General features: G+C 42.2%; 1 protein-coding gene and 1 long non-coding RNA gene across 17 annotated transcripts in view; one reads left to right on the forward strand and one right to left on the reverse strand.

Moving 5' to 3' along the window:
• Positions 1-12,160, reverse strand: part of LOC101166443 (adhesion G protein-coupled receptor L3.1) — a 175,612-nt gene that overhangs the window by 155,714 nt on the left and 7,738 nt on the right. For 14 of the 16 annotated variants that reach the window (XM_078945363.1, XM_078945359.1, XM_078945354.1 and 11 more), the window contains exon 2: positions 304-388. The exons of the other annotated variants lie outside the window; for them this stretch is intronic. In XM_078945363.1, the coding sequence (XP_078801489.1) occupies positions 304-330 (27 nt within the window). In that variant the 5' untranslated portion in view covers positions 331-388. The remainder of the gene's footprint in view (positions 1-303; positions 389-12,160) is intronic. 16 annotated transcript variants of the gene reach the window in all.
• Positions 1-12,160, forward strand: part of LOC144991386 (uncharacterized) — a 30,247-nt gene that overhangs the window by 14,202 nt on the left and 3,885 nt on the right. The window contains exon 2 of the long non-coding RNA XR_013655369.1: positions 5,853-5,963. This is a non-coding gene — a long non-coding RNA (uncharacterized LOC144991386). The remainder of the gene's footprint in view (positions 1-5,852; positions 5,964-12,160) is intronic.

Consider the following 12,160-nt stretch of genomic DNA (forward strand, 5'->3'; position numbering starts at 1 on the left):
TTTTGGAGCTCGTCGAAAAATCAGATTGGATTAGCACTTTCAGAGGACACATTTGTCGGGCCAATTAGAGCACTTCCTGGCACAGATGGAACCCGAAGATCTCTGGGGAGAGCGCTAGGTCACATTTGGCTTCTAAAAAAGCGTAATGCATAGTGTAGAGTCTGCAAAAACAGCACACCAGGTGTGTGTGTGTTTGTGCGGCTAGGCCCTCAGGCTTTCACTCGCCTGCTGTAAATAAGAATACCTTTTGAACGACAACACATGAATTAGATGGAAATTACCACACAGTAACACTGTGTTTACCTGTCTCCGTGCACTTTTTTTTTTCATCAAAGGGGTCAGTCAACGGCGAAGACTCACATCTCAGTGGCAGTGGTACGTCCCAGACCTGGAAAGATGGGGAGAAAAAGGAGGGAGGAGGAGGAGGGGCTTTTTTAAAGCTCGCTGAACTTGTCACTTTTTTTCCACAATGGAGACAAATAGCCGTGATATGTGCTGAATGTGGGGTGCCATGTGAATAATGGCCTCCTCCAGATTGTGTGAATAGCCATAAGCCACTTCAACACAAAAACCAGACAGCTCATAAGCCCCTTTGGCTTATGATTGCTTGTTTAGTGTTTACGTGTCAATGCCCTTGTGTGCGAGCACAACACACGTGTCCGTGCCGCCTCATAATGACCTCTTAAGTGCCAGGATATCAAAGTCTATAATAGCCTTACTCTGTGTTTGCTGGCAGTTTATAGCTAAAAAAAAAATCATAAAAAGCTTTACTTTTATGCCATGATAACTGGCTTGTATGGGGGAACGTTTAACCGTCAAATGCCAGAGACAAGGAAAATTGTCAACTCACTTTCTATTTTGTAGGGAGGCAGTGATTCATCTTTGAGATGTCTTGTCTTCTGTTGTTTGTGTCAACTTTTTCTTTTTCTTATCCTCAGCTTTTTCCTTTTCCGTTGGTGTGTATTTTTCTTGTCCAGATGATGTTTTTTTTGTGGAAAGAACTAGTTTGTTTTTCTTCTCGAGTGGTCCATCTCACTCTAGCTGCATCTCACAGGTCAATCTCGGGACTATTGTTTGTGTTGTGGCTGACAGGGCGCTCCGGTTTTTTTTGAGTGCATCCACTGACAGGTCAAGCAGTGTGAAAGCAGGTTTTATTTTATTTTATTTTTTTTCCGTTTTGAGCGCACATGCTGCCGTTTTCTGGCAAATCTTATGGAAAAAGAAGTCCACTTTGACCGCGACCAACTGCTGCTGGCATGCAGCATCTTTTTACACCCAACACCTCGATGTACACTTTCAGGTTTGATGGTGCAGCTGCTCCCTTAATTCCTTTTTAAATTAAAAAATATATGTAAAAAGAAGGGATAACCCCAAGACGTGTGTGTGTGTGTGTGTGTGTGTGTGTGTGTGTGTGTGTGTGTGTGTGTGTGTGTGTGTGTGTGTGTGTGTGTGTGTTCCAACAACTCTCAACCCGTATACCCAATTTGGAAATATGTGATGAAAAAACCAGATTGGCGAATATTAACAACAATGCATTGCACTTGAACGATTCAACATTTGAAAACCTGTGTGTGAGTTTAGTTTGTAGGAATCCTCCTAGTTGGCATCATCACAATACAATGGATTCATTAAAAGTCTTTGTAAAATGTTCATATTTATTTGGTTTTTATGCGTGACGTCATATATAGGGTTTGAAAATAAAATTGGTGAGCTTGTTTTCCACTTGCATTCAAATCCAGGGCTCTAGATAGTCTTGTACTACATAGGCTGAATCAGAATTGCCCTAATTGTAGGGGCATTTGAAGCTGTAGTGGCGTCTGAAAGGGCTTTTTGAAGGAGAAGCCGTAGTGACTTAGGGCTGCACATCCCTCTGCCCGTAGGGTCTCCCGCATCGCGTTATGCTGCAGAGGATAAACGCATTTTTTCACGTGAGCGTGGTAAAAGTAGGTATCAGTGATGAAAGTCAGTCATGGAAAAAAACCTGAACTTTTCTTTGAGCAATATGGCGGGCGCGGAGCAAAATTTTGGAAAAATACATTGTTTTGGATGAATTCTGGTGATTCTGGCAGCTAGTTTTTCACTTCTTAATCAAGAAACTAAGACTAATTGGAGCATCATGATTTGTCATTCAAACCCCTAGTTTGACTTGGCATTAAGGACTTGCTGGTCCTAAAAAAGAATTTGTATAATTGCTAAAAGTAACACAATCCTACAATCTAAGCTTTTCCTAAAAGCTGCAAAACATACAATTGTTAGAATATAGTAACATCAAAGCCCCAAATGGCAAAAAGAACACCAGTAACTATGATATTCTATGCAAGTACCTCAATTATTTGAACGATTTCTGCCATAGAAATATTGTTTTCTTAAACTATAATTACATCAAAATATGGGATCTGCTTTAAACTATCTTTCTATAACATAATACATCAATTCTTTAACACCAATACTTATTAATCTGGGAAATATCAAAACAAACATATAAAAACAAAATTAAACATTGTAAACATACTTTTTTTAAGGGAGTGTGGGTCAAACCACCAAATACTTATAAATTTTTTTTTTTTTTTTTTTTTTTTTAACTTGTCCTGTCCAACAGCTAGGCAAACAGATGAGAGCTGAGGGCCTCTTGTGTTGGACATATTTTATTTTAACAAGAGGGGTTATTCATCTTCAGACAAACCAAAGGTATGTCTGAATAAACCCCTTTTGTAATTGAGGCCAAACTTTATTAATTTCAATCATGTTTGAAAATCTTTGGTGTTGGACCGGACGGAAAAGGAAAGAGGGGAAGAAGAGAGAGGGACGTTAGAGAGAGAGGGGGGGGGGGGTAGGAGGGTGATAATAGGAGGGGAAGGGGGGTAAGACCATGAAGCAGCATAGAGCAGACAGGTTTACTGGTTGTTTATCATTACGGTACGGTTCAAATGTAGTACAAAAAGGGCGGGGCCTGTTCACACACACTCAAATATTATCAACACACCTGCTAGCTGCAAAAATGTCCACATGTCAACATGTACACAAAACAGATAGTGTTCACGAACGCATACCTATGCCTTTAAACCAACTAGTGTGAAATCTTTCATTCATTCAATCATGCAAACTATTAGTGCAAAGGTGAGCTAACACCAGTGCTCAAGTGAGTGTTTATGTTCTTCTAAAATGGATGGTGGAATGTGAAAAGAAGGAGGAGGAGCGCCCAGCCCCCCCCACACCCAGACCCCCGCCGCAGCAGCAGCGGCAGCCGGAATTCCCCCAACGCCATACGGGAACAGGCAGGGAACAACCGCCCCCCGGGCGACCAAGACCGCCACCCAGGTCAGAGCCAGCAGGACCGCCGCGAGGCCCCCAGAGCCAGAGAGCAGGGAGGCGCGGAGGGAAAGAGAGCGCCGCCCCAGCCCAGCCAGGAAAGCAGCCCCCCCGCCGCGCCGGAAGAGCCCAACGCAGGGCCCCACCGGAGAGGGACGCCCACAGCCCCAGACGAGCACCCCACCACCACCCAGGATTTCCGGGCATCCCCCCGCCCCGACCCCAGGTACGAGCCAGGACCCCCCAAGGGAGACCCGCTCCACACTCCAGGCAGCCACCCACCCGGCCCACGGTTGGTCCAGGTAGGAGCAAGGCAGGGGCCCGCCGCCCCCGCCCAGGAGGGGGGAACCCCGGGGAAAAAAGGGCGGCCCACAAGGGGTGTTATAAATATGGCCCGACCAGGCTCGGCCATGTTGGAAGTTTGGCGGGGCCCAGCGCCCAGGGGCAAGGACCAGGACCCACCCCCCAGGGACACGAACACCCCCGGCTCAGGTGTAATATGAACCCCCCCACCGTGCGGAGAGAGCACCGCCGGGCCCAGGGAGCCAAATACTTATAATTGATGTCAATAATGTTTTTGAGCAAAACTGAACTAAATTATGGTAATTAGGAAATACAAAAAATTAGATAGAGAAATGTATTCAAATGTTTCAGTTTTGATCAATGTGGTCGGTTATTCTGCAGTCAGATCAAGAAAAACTCACAAAAAGCGGACTGTATGTTACGTAATGCGGCGCATCGCGCATCACGCAACATACAGTCCACCTTGCGCAGCACCACCGCTGCAGTCAAGATTCGGCGATATATATATCTGCTGATGGTCCCGATGGGTTGAATAAAGCATCAGTTCAGAGAGAAAGTTCATTTCTCATCCGAAAGCAACTAAAACGTCCCGTCATTGGTCAATTAGGCCGGGAAGACGAAGACAAGATAGCCGCGCCAAGAGAGAAAGCGATCCACGGAATACAGAAAATACAGCGAAAATTCTCCGATTTCAGACATTTTTCTTTCATCCGGAAAGCGATTTGTCCGTAGAGATCAGGTCTTTATTTCCCGGAATATACGATCGGTTTGCTCAAAAACCCGGATTTCCGGGAATTCCCGGAAGACTTTCATCACTGGGTATATGCTATGGTTACATATCCCAAAATGCCACATCGTGGCGACCTAAATGCAACTATCTATGCAAATTCGACAAGTGGCTACGCAGTGGCATTGGTGAAGGGGGTGCAGCAGTTGCATTTCTACTCGACGCGCGATGGCTGGGGAGGTTTTAAGAATAAGTTGAAATTTGATGTGAATCAGACGATTTTTCTGTAAAAATGGACATGGTCAGTAGACGCATGCGCAGATTTCGAGGTTGCCCAAAGGTAGTCCAGTGACAGGCAGAATGGCCGGCTTTTTATATACCCCCGGGCTACCAGGCGCCTGGTGGCACTTAATATGGACGGCCGCCGTCGAAATACACTTGCTTATCGTCAAATCAGAGCAACCACGACCCTGTGGCCGCCCCGATTTCATCCCCGCCTGACTGATTGACACCTGACCGCCACCGTCTATTCTCACGACCACACCAACGATTCTCAAAAAATTGGGCGGCGATTCCCCGTAGCAGTCTTATTTGTGACTGTATCCATATGGAGAAGCAACAGGGCTAAGTAAGCAATTTGGATTCAGCCATAGTCTTTTGTGTGGTAGTGAGAGAATTTGGACACAGCCTAAATAAGCAAAATGCTAGGAAACAGATGATGTCATCACCAACTTTGCTCCATCTATTTATAGTATTTACTTAAAACACATGATTAGAGCAGTTCAGATCAGGGATGTTATCAAATCATTGACTTCAAACTGATCATTGATTAGGATTTGTTGGAGTGAATTAGATTAGTTGTCAATTAATTGAACACGCTGCAGTCCTGTTTAAGGCCGGCTCTCTAATCCGCCCACTTCTCTGTGCTGTGGAGTCGTTTTGTTATACATGCTCGTCCTAAAGCCAAGGCGCCGACACAAAGGCAAAAAAATGGGTCAAAGCATAGGGTGGGAACATTTCTGGTGTGTGGATAACAAAGTAATAGATATGCAACCCAACAGTACGTCTAAATGCTCAAAAAGTTTACTAGAAACACCACCTTTATAACTCATTATCAGATGTCCTGCAGTGAATTCCATAAATCCAGGGTCAAAAATGACTGACAAATCATGACTATCCATTTACATGCATGGTACGAGAAAGTGCATTAGCATTGATTTAGCCTTTTCCTAACCTCAAAAATGTGCATCTGCCAACAACTGCAGTGCAATATTTCATTAAAATGCATTATTCCTTCCCACAACAAAACAAAAAAGAACAGCTCCATGCCCTGCTTTGTACTTTTTTTCTCATGTGTCTAAAGAATAAATGTAAATGATTGATGTTATGTATGTATATGAGCAAATCAAAGGTGCAGAAGTGCCAATGGCAATGGAGAATTAGTGGAAAAGAAGTTGGTGGCAAACTTACCCACCTACACAGACTCTTTATACATGTCTGCCTTGTTTCTCAGGGAGAAAAAACAGGCCGTTTGCGTTACTGCCCGCCAAAACAATCATAGTTAACAAAACGGAGGATCAGTGAGGAGGACGTTGGGAGGTGCAACAGAAACAGGAAATAGGAGGTGAGTGACTAAGAATGTGTTTAGGAATTCATTTTTTTGATGGGTTGTTTTACATAAGCAAGTGAGAAAAGGGAAAAAGATTTTTTAAAGCAGTTTCTGAAAGAAATGTGTGCACACATCAGAGGCATACCACTGTGTTCTTGTTCAAGGCTAAGGAGGAGTTATGACGTTAGCCTTAGTTGTTTTTGAATCACATTGTGTGTATGCTAAAAAAAAACACATAACAAAAAAAACGTTTCCCTATAATGTTGCGGTAAAACAATTTCTAGTCATTATATATCTCAAGGGAGTGACATACAGGCTCCTTAAGACAAAAAGAAAACCAAAAATCTGAGGTTTTGTGTATACTTAAATTAACTTTGGTTATTCAAAAAATTTGACAGAAGTGAAATTTTTTGTCAAACTTTTCAACATTTAATTTGCCTATATTTCAAAAATATATTTTTTCATTTGTTTGCGTAGTTAGAGTAACAATTGTTTTACCAGTTTCAGTCAGTTTTTTTTCCGTGTTAGCATAGTCACAGTTTGTTTCTTTTAGCAGTTTCTGTCAGTTTATTTACATGCTAGCGTAGTCACAGTATGTTTGTTTTAACAGATTCAGTCAGTTTTTCTTTTTCATGCTAGCGTAACAACAGTTGGTTTTAGCAGTTTCAATATGTTTCTTACATTTTGCAAACAAGGTTGGTAGTTTAAGGTATCGTTAATACGCTAACGTGGTTAACGTCTTGCGTTTTACAAACAAGTTTTGGAATTACTGTGAACACGATGAAGAAAGTCTGACAGACTTATCTCTGACTCGTTTGTCTCTCCTAAAGCGCCTTATATGTGACACAAGTTTGAAAATAGACCAGTCATTGACGGTGTGCCTTATGTACTGGTAAAATACGTAATAATAGGAAATATGGTAATCATCTGACCCCCGCAAAAACGAATGCATTTACAGGAAATGCCTGTAATGACCACCTTTTTTAACATTGTTTTATTTGACGATGAAACCAGTGCAGCTGCTGTTGTGTTGTATTAGCAAGTCGTTCAATTTTCTCTGAATCTGTAACACCTCCTGGTATTCTGCCAATCTTACAGCCCCCATTTTCAGAGCAAGGGTGCAATTCCTGGACTGTATATGAGAACTGGACGGAGTAAGTGTGACGTGACCTATCGAAAATGGCTTAAATGGTCATGTTAGAACCAGACAACGTCAATAAGCTGTGATTGGTCTAAATCAGTCTGAGTCATAATTTCTGTGGCAACCACTCAGGCCAATCAGGAGAGAGCTTGTTGAAAGTCCACACCTAACAACGGAAAGTGGGCTTAGGATAATCTGTCAATCAAATGTTTGACGTGAGACCACACACTTATACTGAAGTATCTGATTGGTCAATTCATAACTTAAATAACTTATAACAAAGAAATAGTATCAGGAAAAAAATTAAGATTAGCAAGAACCTGTTAAAAACAGGAAGTAGAGCAAGAATGGTTATTCTGATATACATAATGACTGAGTAACAGCTGTTTATTTCTCTATAGAAGTCTATGGGATTTTGGCTTCTTGGAGCCAGCAGGTACTTCCACGAGGGGGGAGGGGTCACTCACTCCAAATCTCATATACAGTCAATGATGCAAACACATTGTTTTTGGCCAGAGAGTGTTTTTAGGTGAAGCTCATGGAGGTCTATGGCCTTTCAGGCAGCAGTTGACACACATACATGGACGACATTGTTGGTTCACAGTAAATGCTGCATATTAAATAACTAAACTAATAGAAGCACTAATAAACAAATAAATAAAAAATGTGCCAAAATGCAACTCATTCAGACCCAACTCCTGTATTGTTGTTCCAAAGTATCATTTTTCAAAGCTAAACTAATGAAAACAGGCCTGGACAAATTAAAAACCACCCGTCTAAATGTTTAGTTGTGCAACCTTTTAAGGCAATTACTGCAATCATCCCCTTTCTGTGTCTGTCAAGGAGACCTCTGTACCTGTCAACAGGTGTTATGGCTCACTGCTCATGAGCAGAAACTGCTCCCGCTGCATCGGATTTTGAAGGATGCCTTCATGATCGGAGCGTAAATGGGGCGTCATGGAAAAGCATGGTGATTACTCGTTACCTTTTAAAAAAAGGCTGACAGATCAAATACAGGTGTGAAGACCCCCATGATGCTAAGCAAAGGAAAACATCATTTTTATGTATTCCTTTGGTCAAATTAATTTAAGTTTTTACTAGAGTACCATACCATGAAATGTGTTTTTTGTATTTGACCCGACTCCTGGGGGTGTGGTGATGTGATGTTGTAGCTGCGTTTGCGAACCACTTGGTGGTTCAACCCACTCCCCAAACCAACTTTAAAAATCAAACAAGGAGACCTTGGGTCCAATTTTTAGAGTCTCTGGTACAACGTGACCATGGATTTGGCCAAACAAAGGGGTCTATATCTGCAGATGGTAGAAACAATAGACTTGTCTTTTCTCTTTTTTTTTGGTTTTGTCTCTTGGATCTTTTTCCTCTCTCAAAAGGAGAAGGACACGAGAGATGCTGCGCTCTTTTCCCACAGCAAAACAATAGCGCTTTCTATTATGGGAAGTGCCGGCTGTATCAGTGTCGCACATCATACCTATTAGTCAGCAGTCTTCCTCGTGTAATTAGGTTGACTAGGATGTGCTTTCATGACAGTTTTTTCAGTGTTGCCCTCTGTAATTATGACATCAACGAAAGACTCCATCTAAACACATCAGATGGAGATTTACGGACAAACCAAGCTCATATGGGTGGAGATCTCATATTTGAAAAACCCACAGCACCCTCAATAGTCTCAAATTCACTGTTAGCATAAAGAACATGAAGCAATATTGTCCGTGGTATACCCAGGCGTTAAATTAAAGACTTTTCTGCGGGCAACATATAAATCTTTAAGGAAAGACATAGAGATAAATGAGGGACAAGGGTGTAAACAAACAAAAAATGTTTATTTGTCCTCCTAGTGTGAACCATTGAACTGCAATCAGCATTACTCAACCCTGGACAGAGAGATATTACGATACATGGATGCACATAGGCATTCAGACATGAGGCACACATCAAACAGGATTAACATTAATCTTGCTAAACACAAAAATCCCCTAAAGTCATTACTTATATGCACTTGATTGTGTGTTTTTCTTCTTTCTTTTAAAGCTAAACATCATTCATCAAAGGCTCGTCTCTCCTCCATATTATGATTGCCTCCAAACCGATTGCATCGCTCTCATTTGTGACGGATCCCGTCTCATTTATCATACCTCCGTCGAGGGGGTTCTAAACACATGTAAGCACACTAGAGAACGCACAAAACGCTCCACATTTGTAGAAAACAAGACACTCGGACCACGTTAAGTTATTGCTGCAGGCCCACGGGCCAGAGTGGTAGTCATCCGTCTTTGTGTGACATTATCAGGCTCGCTTGCACAACATAGAGGTGGTAAAATGACTTTATAGCACCATGTTAAGGATGCTTTAGGGACAAATTCATGGGGGCGGATATACGCCAAAGGGGCATGGTACTTCATGTAAAACAAGAGGGTATGGCGTTCAAAGTCTCTGAACAATGGGATTTTTAGAGTCTTTAATGTCCAAAAAGAGGCCGGAGACTTGAGTTTGATTGATTAGTTGGATCGTATTCCTTTAAAACAAAGAGGGTTCAATATCAACGCAGAGGTCAAAGCTTTTTCTTTTATCGTACAAAATCATAATTACTAAACAGTGCAACTGATCACTGAGATACCCCTAACCTCTACCTCAGTGTTTTTAGATTCATCAAGCGTTACCGTCTTCCACTTTCTTCAGCCCTACCCGTCAACCCCACCAGCGGTGCTGCGGATCAATACTCCCTGGCACATATTCTGACTCGCAAAGACTTTGGAATGAAAACGCCGTTCAATACCAATCAGGATCACAGCAGTACCGCCGAGCGCGCACAATAAATGACAAAATTATTTTTTCAAATTTACCGTCAAATGTCCAGTCCCATCAAAGACCCCCACCACCACCCTACCACCCCTACAGCTATGTCTTTCAGTCCAGTTTATGCTGAAAGGAAGCAGATGAACAGTAGGAGGAAGATGTATGTAATGCAGTTAAAGTAAAAGCTCAGTAAGCAGGAAATTTAAGAGGGGCTAAGGGGGGCTGATGGCATTACAGCAGACGCTGATCGTGGACAATCTGCTGAAGAAGGAAAAGATAAGGAAAATTTAAGCAGATGCACTATAGGGGATATCAAAGGCGGACAAATGTAAATATGTGCAGTCTGCAATGTTTTTGACGTCTTGGTAATAGTTGAAGCCGACACTTCCGAAGACATTAAATCAGAGCTTCTCATTTCTAGTCTCGGCCAGTGAAGTTATTTGACCCGGTCCTTCATCAGAGTCAGGCCTTGAACAAGCTAGCTTTTTCAAACCCTGCAGCTTGCTCCATTGATAAGAAACGCCGTCTTGTCTTCCACGCCACCGAAGAGATTTATGCCCCCAGCCCTGCCATGACCTCATTGTTCACTGCCCCATAATTCAAATCTGATCCGCCGCGTTGCATCACATTGTGTATGACTCATTTCCATGTTGCCCATTCTCTAAACAAGCCAGCCTCCCTGGCTTTCTACAGTCTACCAACGGGCAACAAAGAATTTCCTGCCAACAGACTGACTGACTTAACGTGGAAAACACACACGAACAGGGTTTAAATTGACAGAACGGGGGAGGAGTGAGGGCTATTGTAAAAGCCTTCCTGGTGAGACCAAAATAATTGGCGGGCCTTTGAGAGAGCTTCTCACAATAACTCGCGCCTTGTGCGCTGATTTCATATTCACATCTGCAGTGACACACAGGAGTGTCACTGAGGTGGGTACACAGCGGCGGGTGAGTGGACGACGTGTAAGCATGACTTGTTGGTGTTCAAGTTTGCCACATTCACAGGTTTTGTTGGCACTAAAAATATGTGTGTGTGTGTGTGTGTGTGTGTGTGTGTGTGTGTGTATGTGTTTCTGGTGAGTGGTGACAGCTCTGAGTGCCGCACAAGGAGGTGAAGGGCACACAAGAAACAATGTTTTTGGACTGGAAGGACTTTTTTCCTGTTTGTGAAAGACAAATCCGAACTACTATAAATGGCAACTAACAACATCGAAACGCCATACGTTTGGCCATGAGCAAAAGTTAGTAACCCCCTCAAAATGTGTATATTTTTAGTAAAAAACTGACCTTCGGAAGTCCCCCTTAACCCTTGTGCTATCTTACATTGACGTGTTATTTCTACCATGACAATGGTGGATAAAAGTGAAGAGGATTTCATGTAATCCATGGATCACAAATCATTGAAGAAAAAAGATTCAGCCCACTGTCTTGTGGGGTCCAGATGACCCCTCTCCCAATGTTAAAGTGCCTAGGATGGCACAAAGGTTAAAAAAACAGCAACAACTTTTATCTAAAGGGAGTGCAAAAGGATGTGGAAAATACCAAGTACCAACATGACTCAATAGCATCCAAGTTCAACTTAAATTCAAACGTGTCTCTTTTCCCTTAAGGTGCAAAGAGATTCTTTGCAAAGAGAGCCTCTTTTTTTGTTGTTCTCACAAGTAACCAGGGTCATTGTTGGACCTAATCAGCTTCACTTTTTGTATGTTGAATTTTTAAGCAATAAAGTAAGTGGTGAGGTTGCAGAAATAATGCAAAAAACCAAAAGATATAATGTATTTTCTGCACTGTAGGGCCCACCGGATTGAAAGGCGCACTTTCAACAAATTGTCCATTTTCGAATTTACCAAAATTCACCAGAGACAAGTCTGTCACTCAGTCAGACGTTATTTATTGCGTTCACAGTAACTCTAGAATTTGCTTGTGACACGCTACACGTTAGCCACATTAGAAGCATTAGCCATGTTAAGGTATTAACAATACCAAAAACTACCAACTTTGTTTGGAACACATAATAAAACAGATTGTTACCGATAAAACTAACTGTACTGTGACTAAGCTAACTCACAACTTTGTTGGTAACACATTAAAAAAAAAAAAAAAAAAAATTGTCCGACACAGCTACTTGTTAGTCGCGTTAGTGAATTTATAATACTAAGAACTCCAAACTTTTTTTGCAATTGAAAGACATAAAAAAACAGACCGATGCCGATAAAACTGACACTACTGTGACTATGCTAACTCCCAGCTTTGTTAGC

The sequence above is a fragment of the Oryzias latipes genome, chromosome 1 (assembly GCF_053564925.1).
Source record: "Oryzias latipes strain Hd-rR chromosome 1, Olatipes_Hd-rR_3.1".
NCBI classification, from domain to species: domain Eukaryota; kingdom Metazoa; phylum Chordata; class Actinopteri; order Beloniformes; family Adrianichthyidae; genus Oryzias; species Oryzias latipes.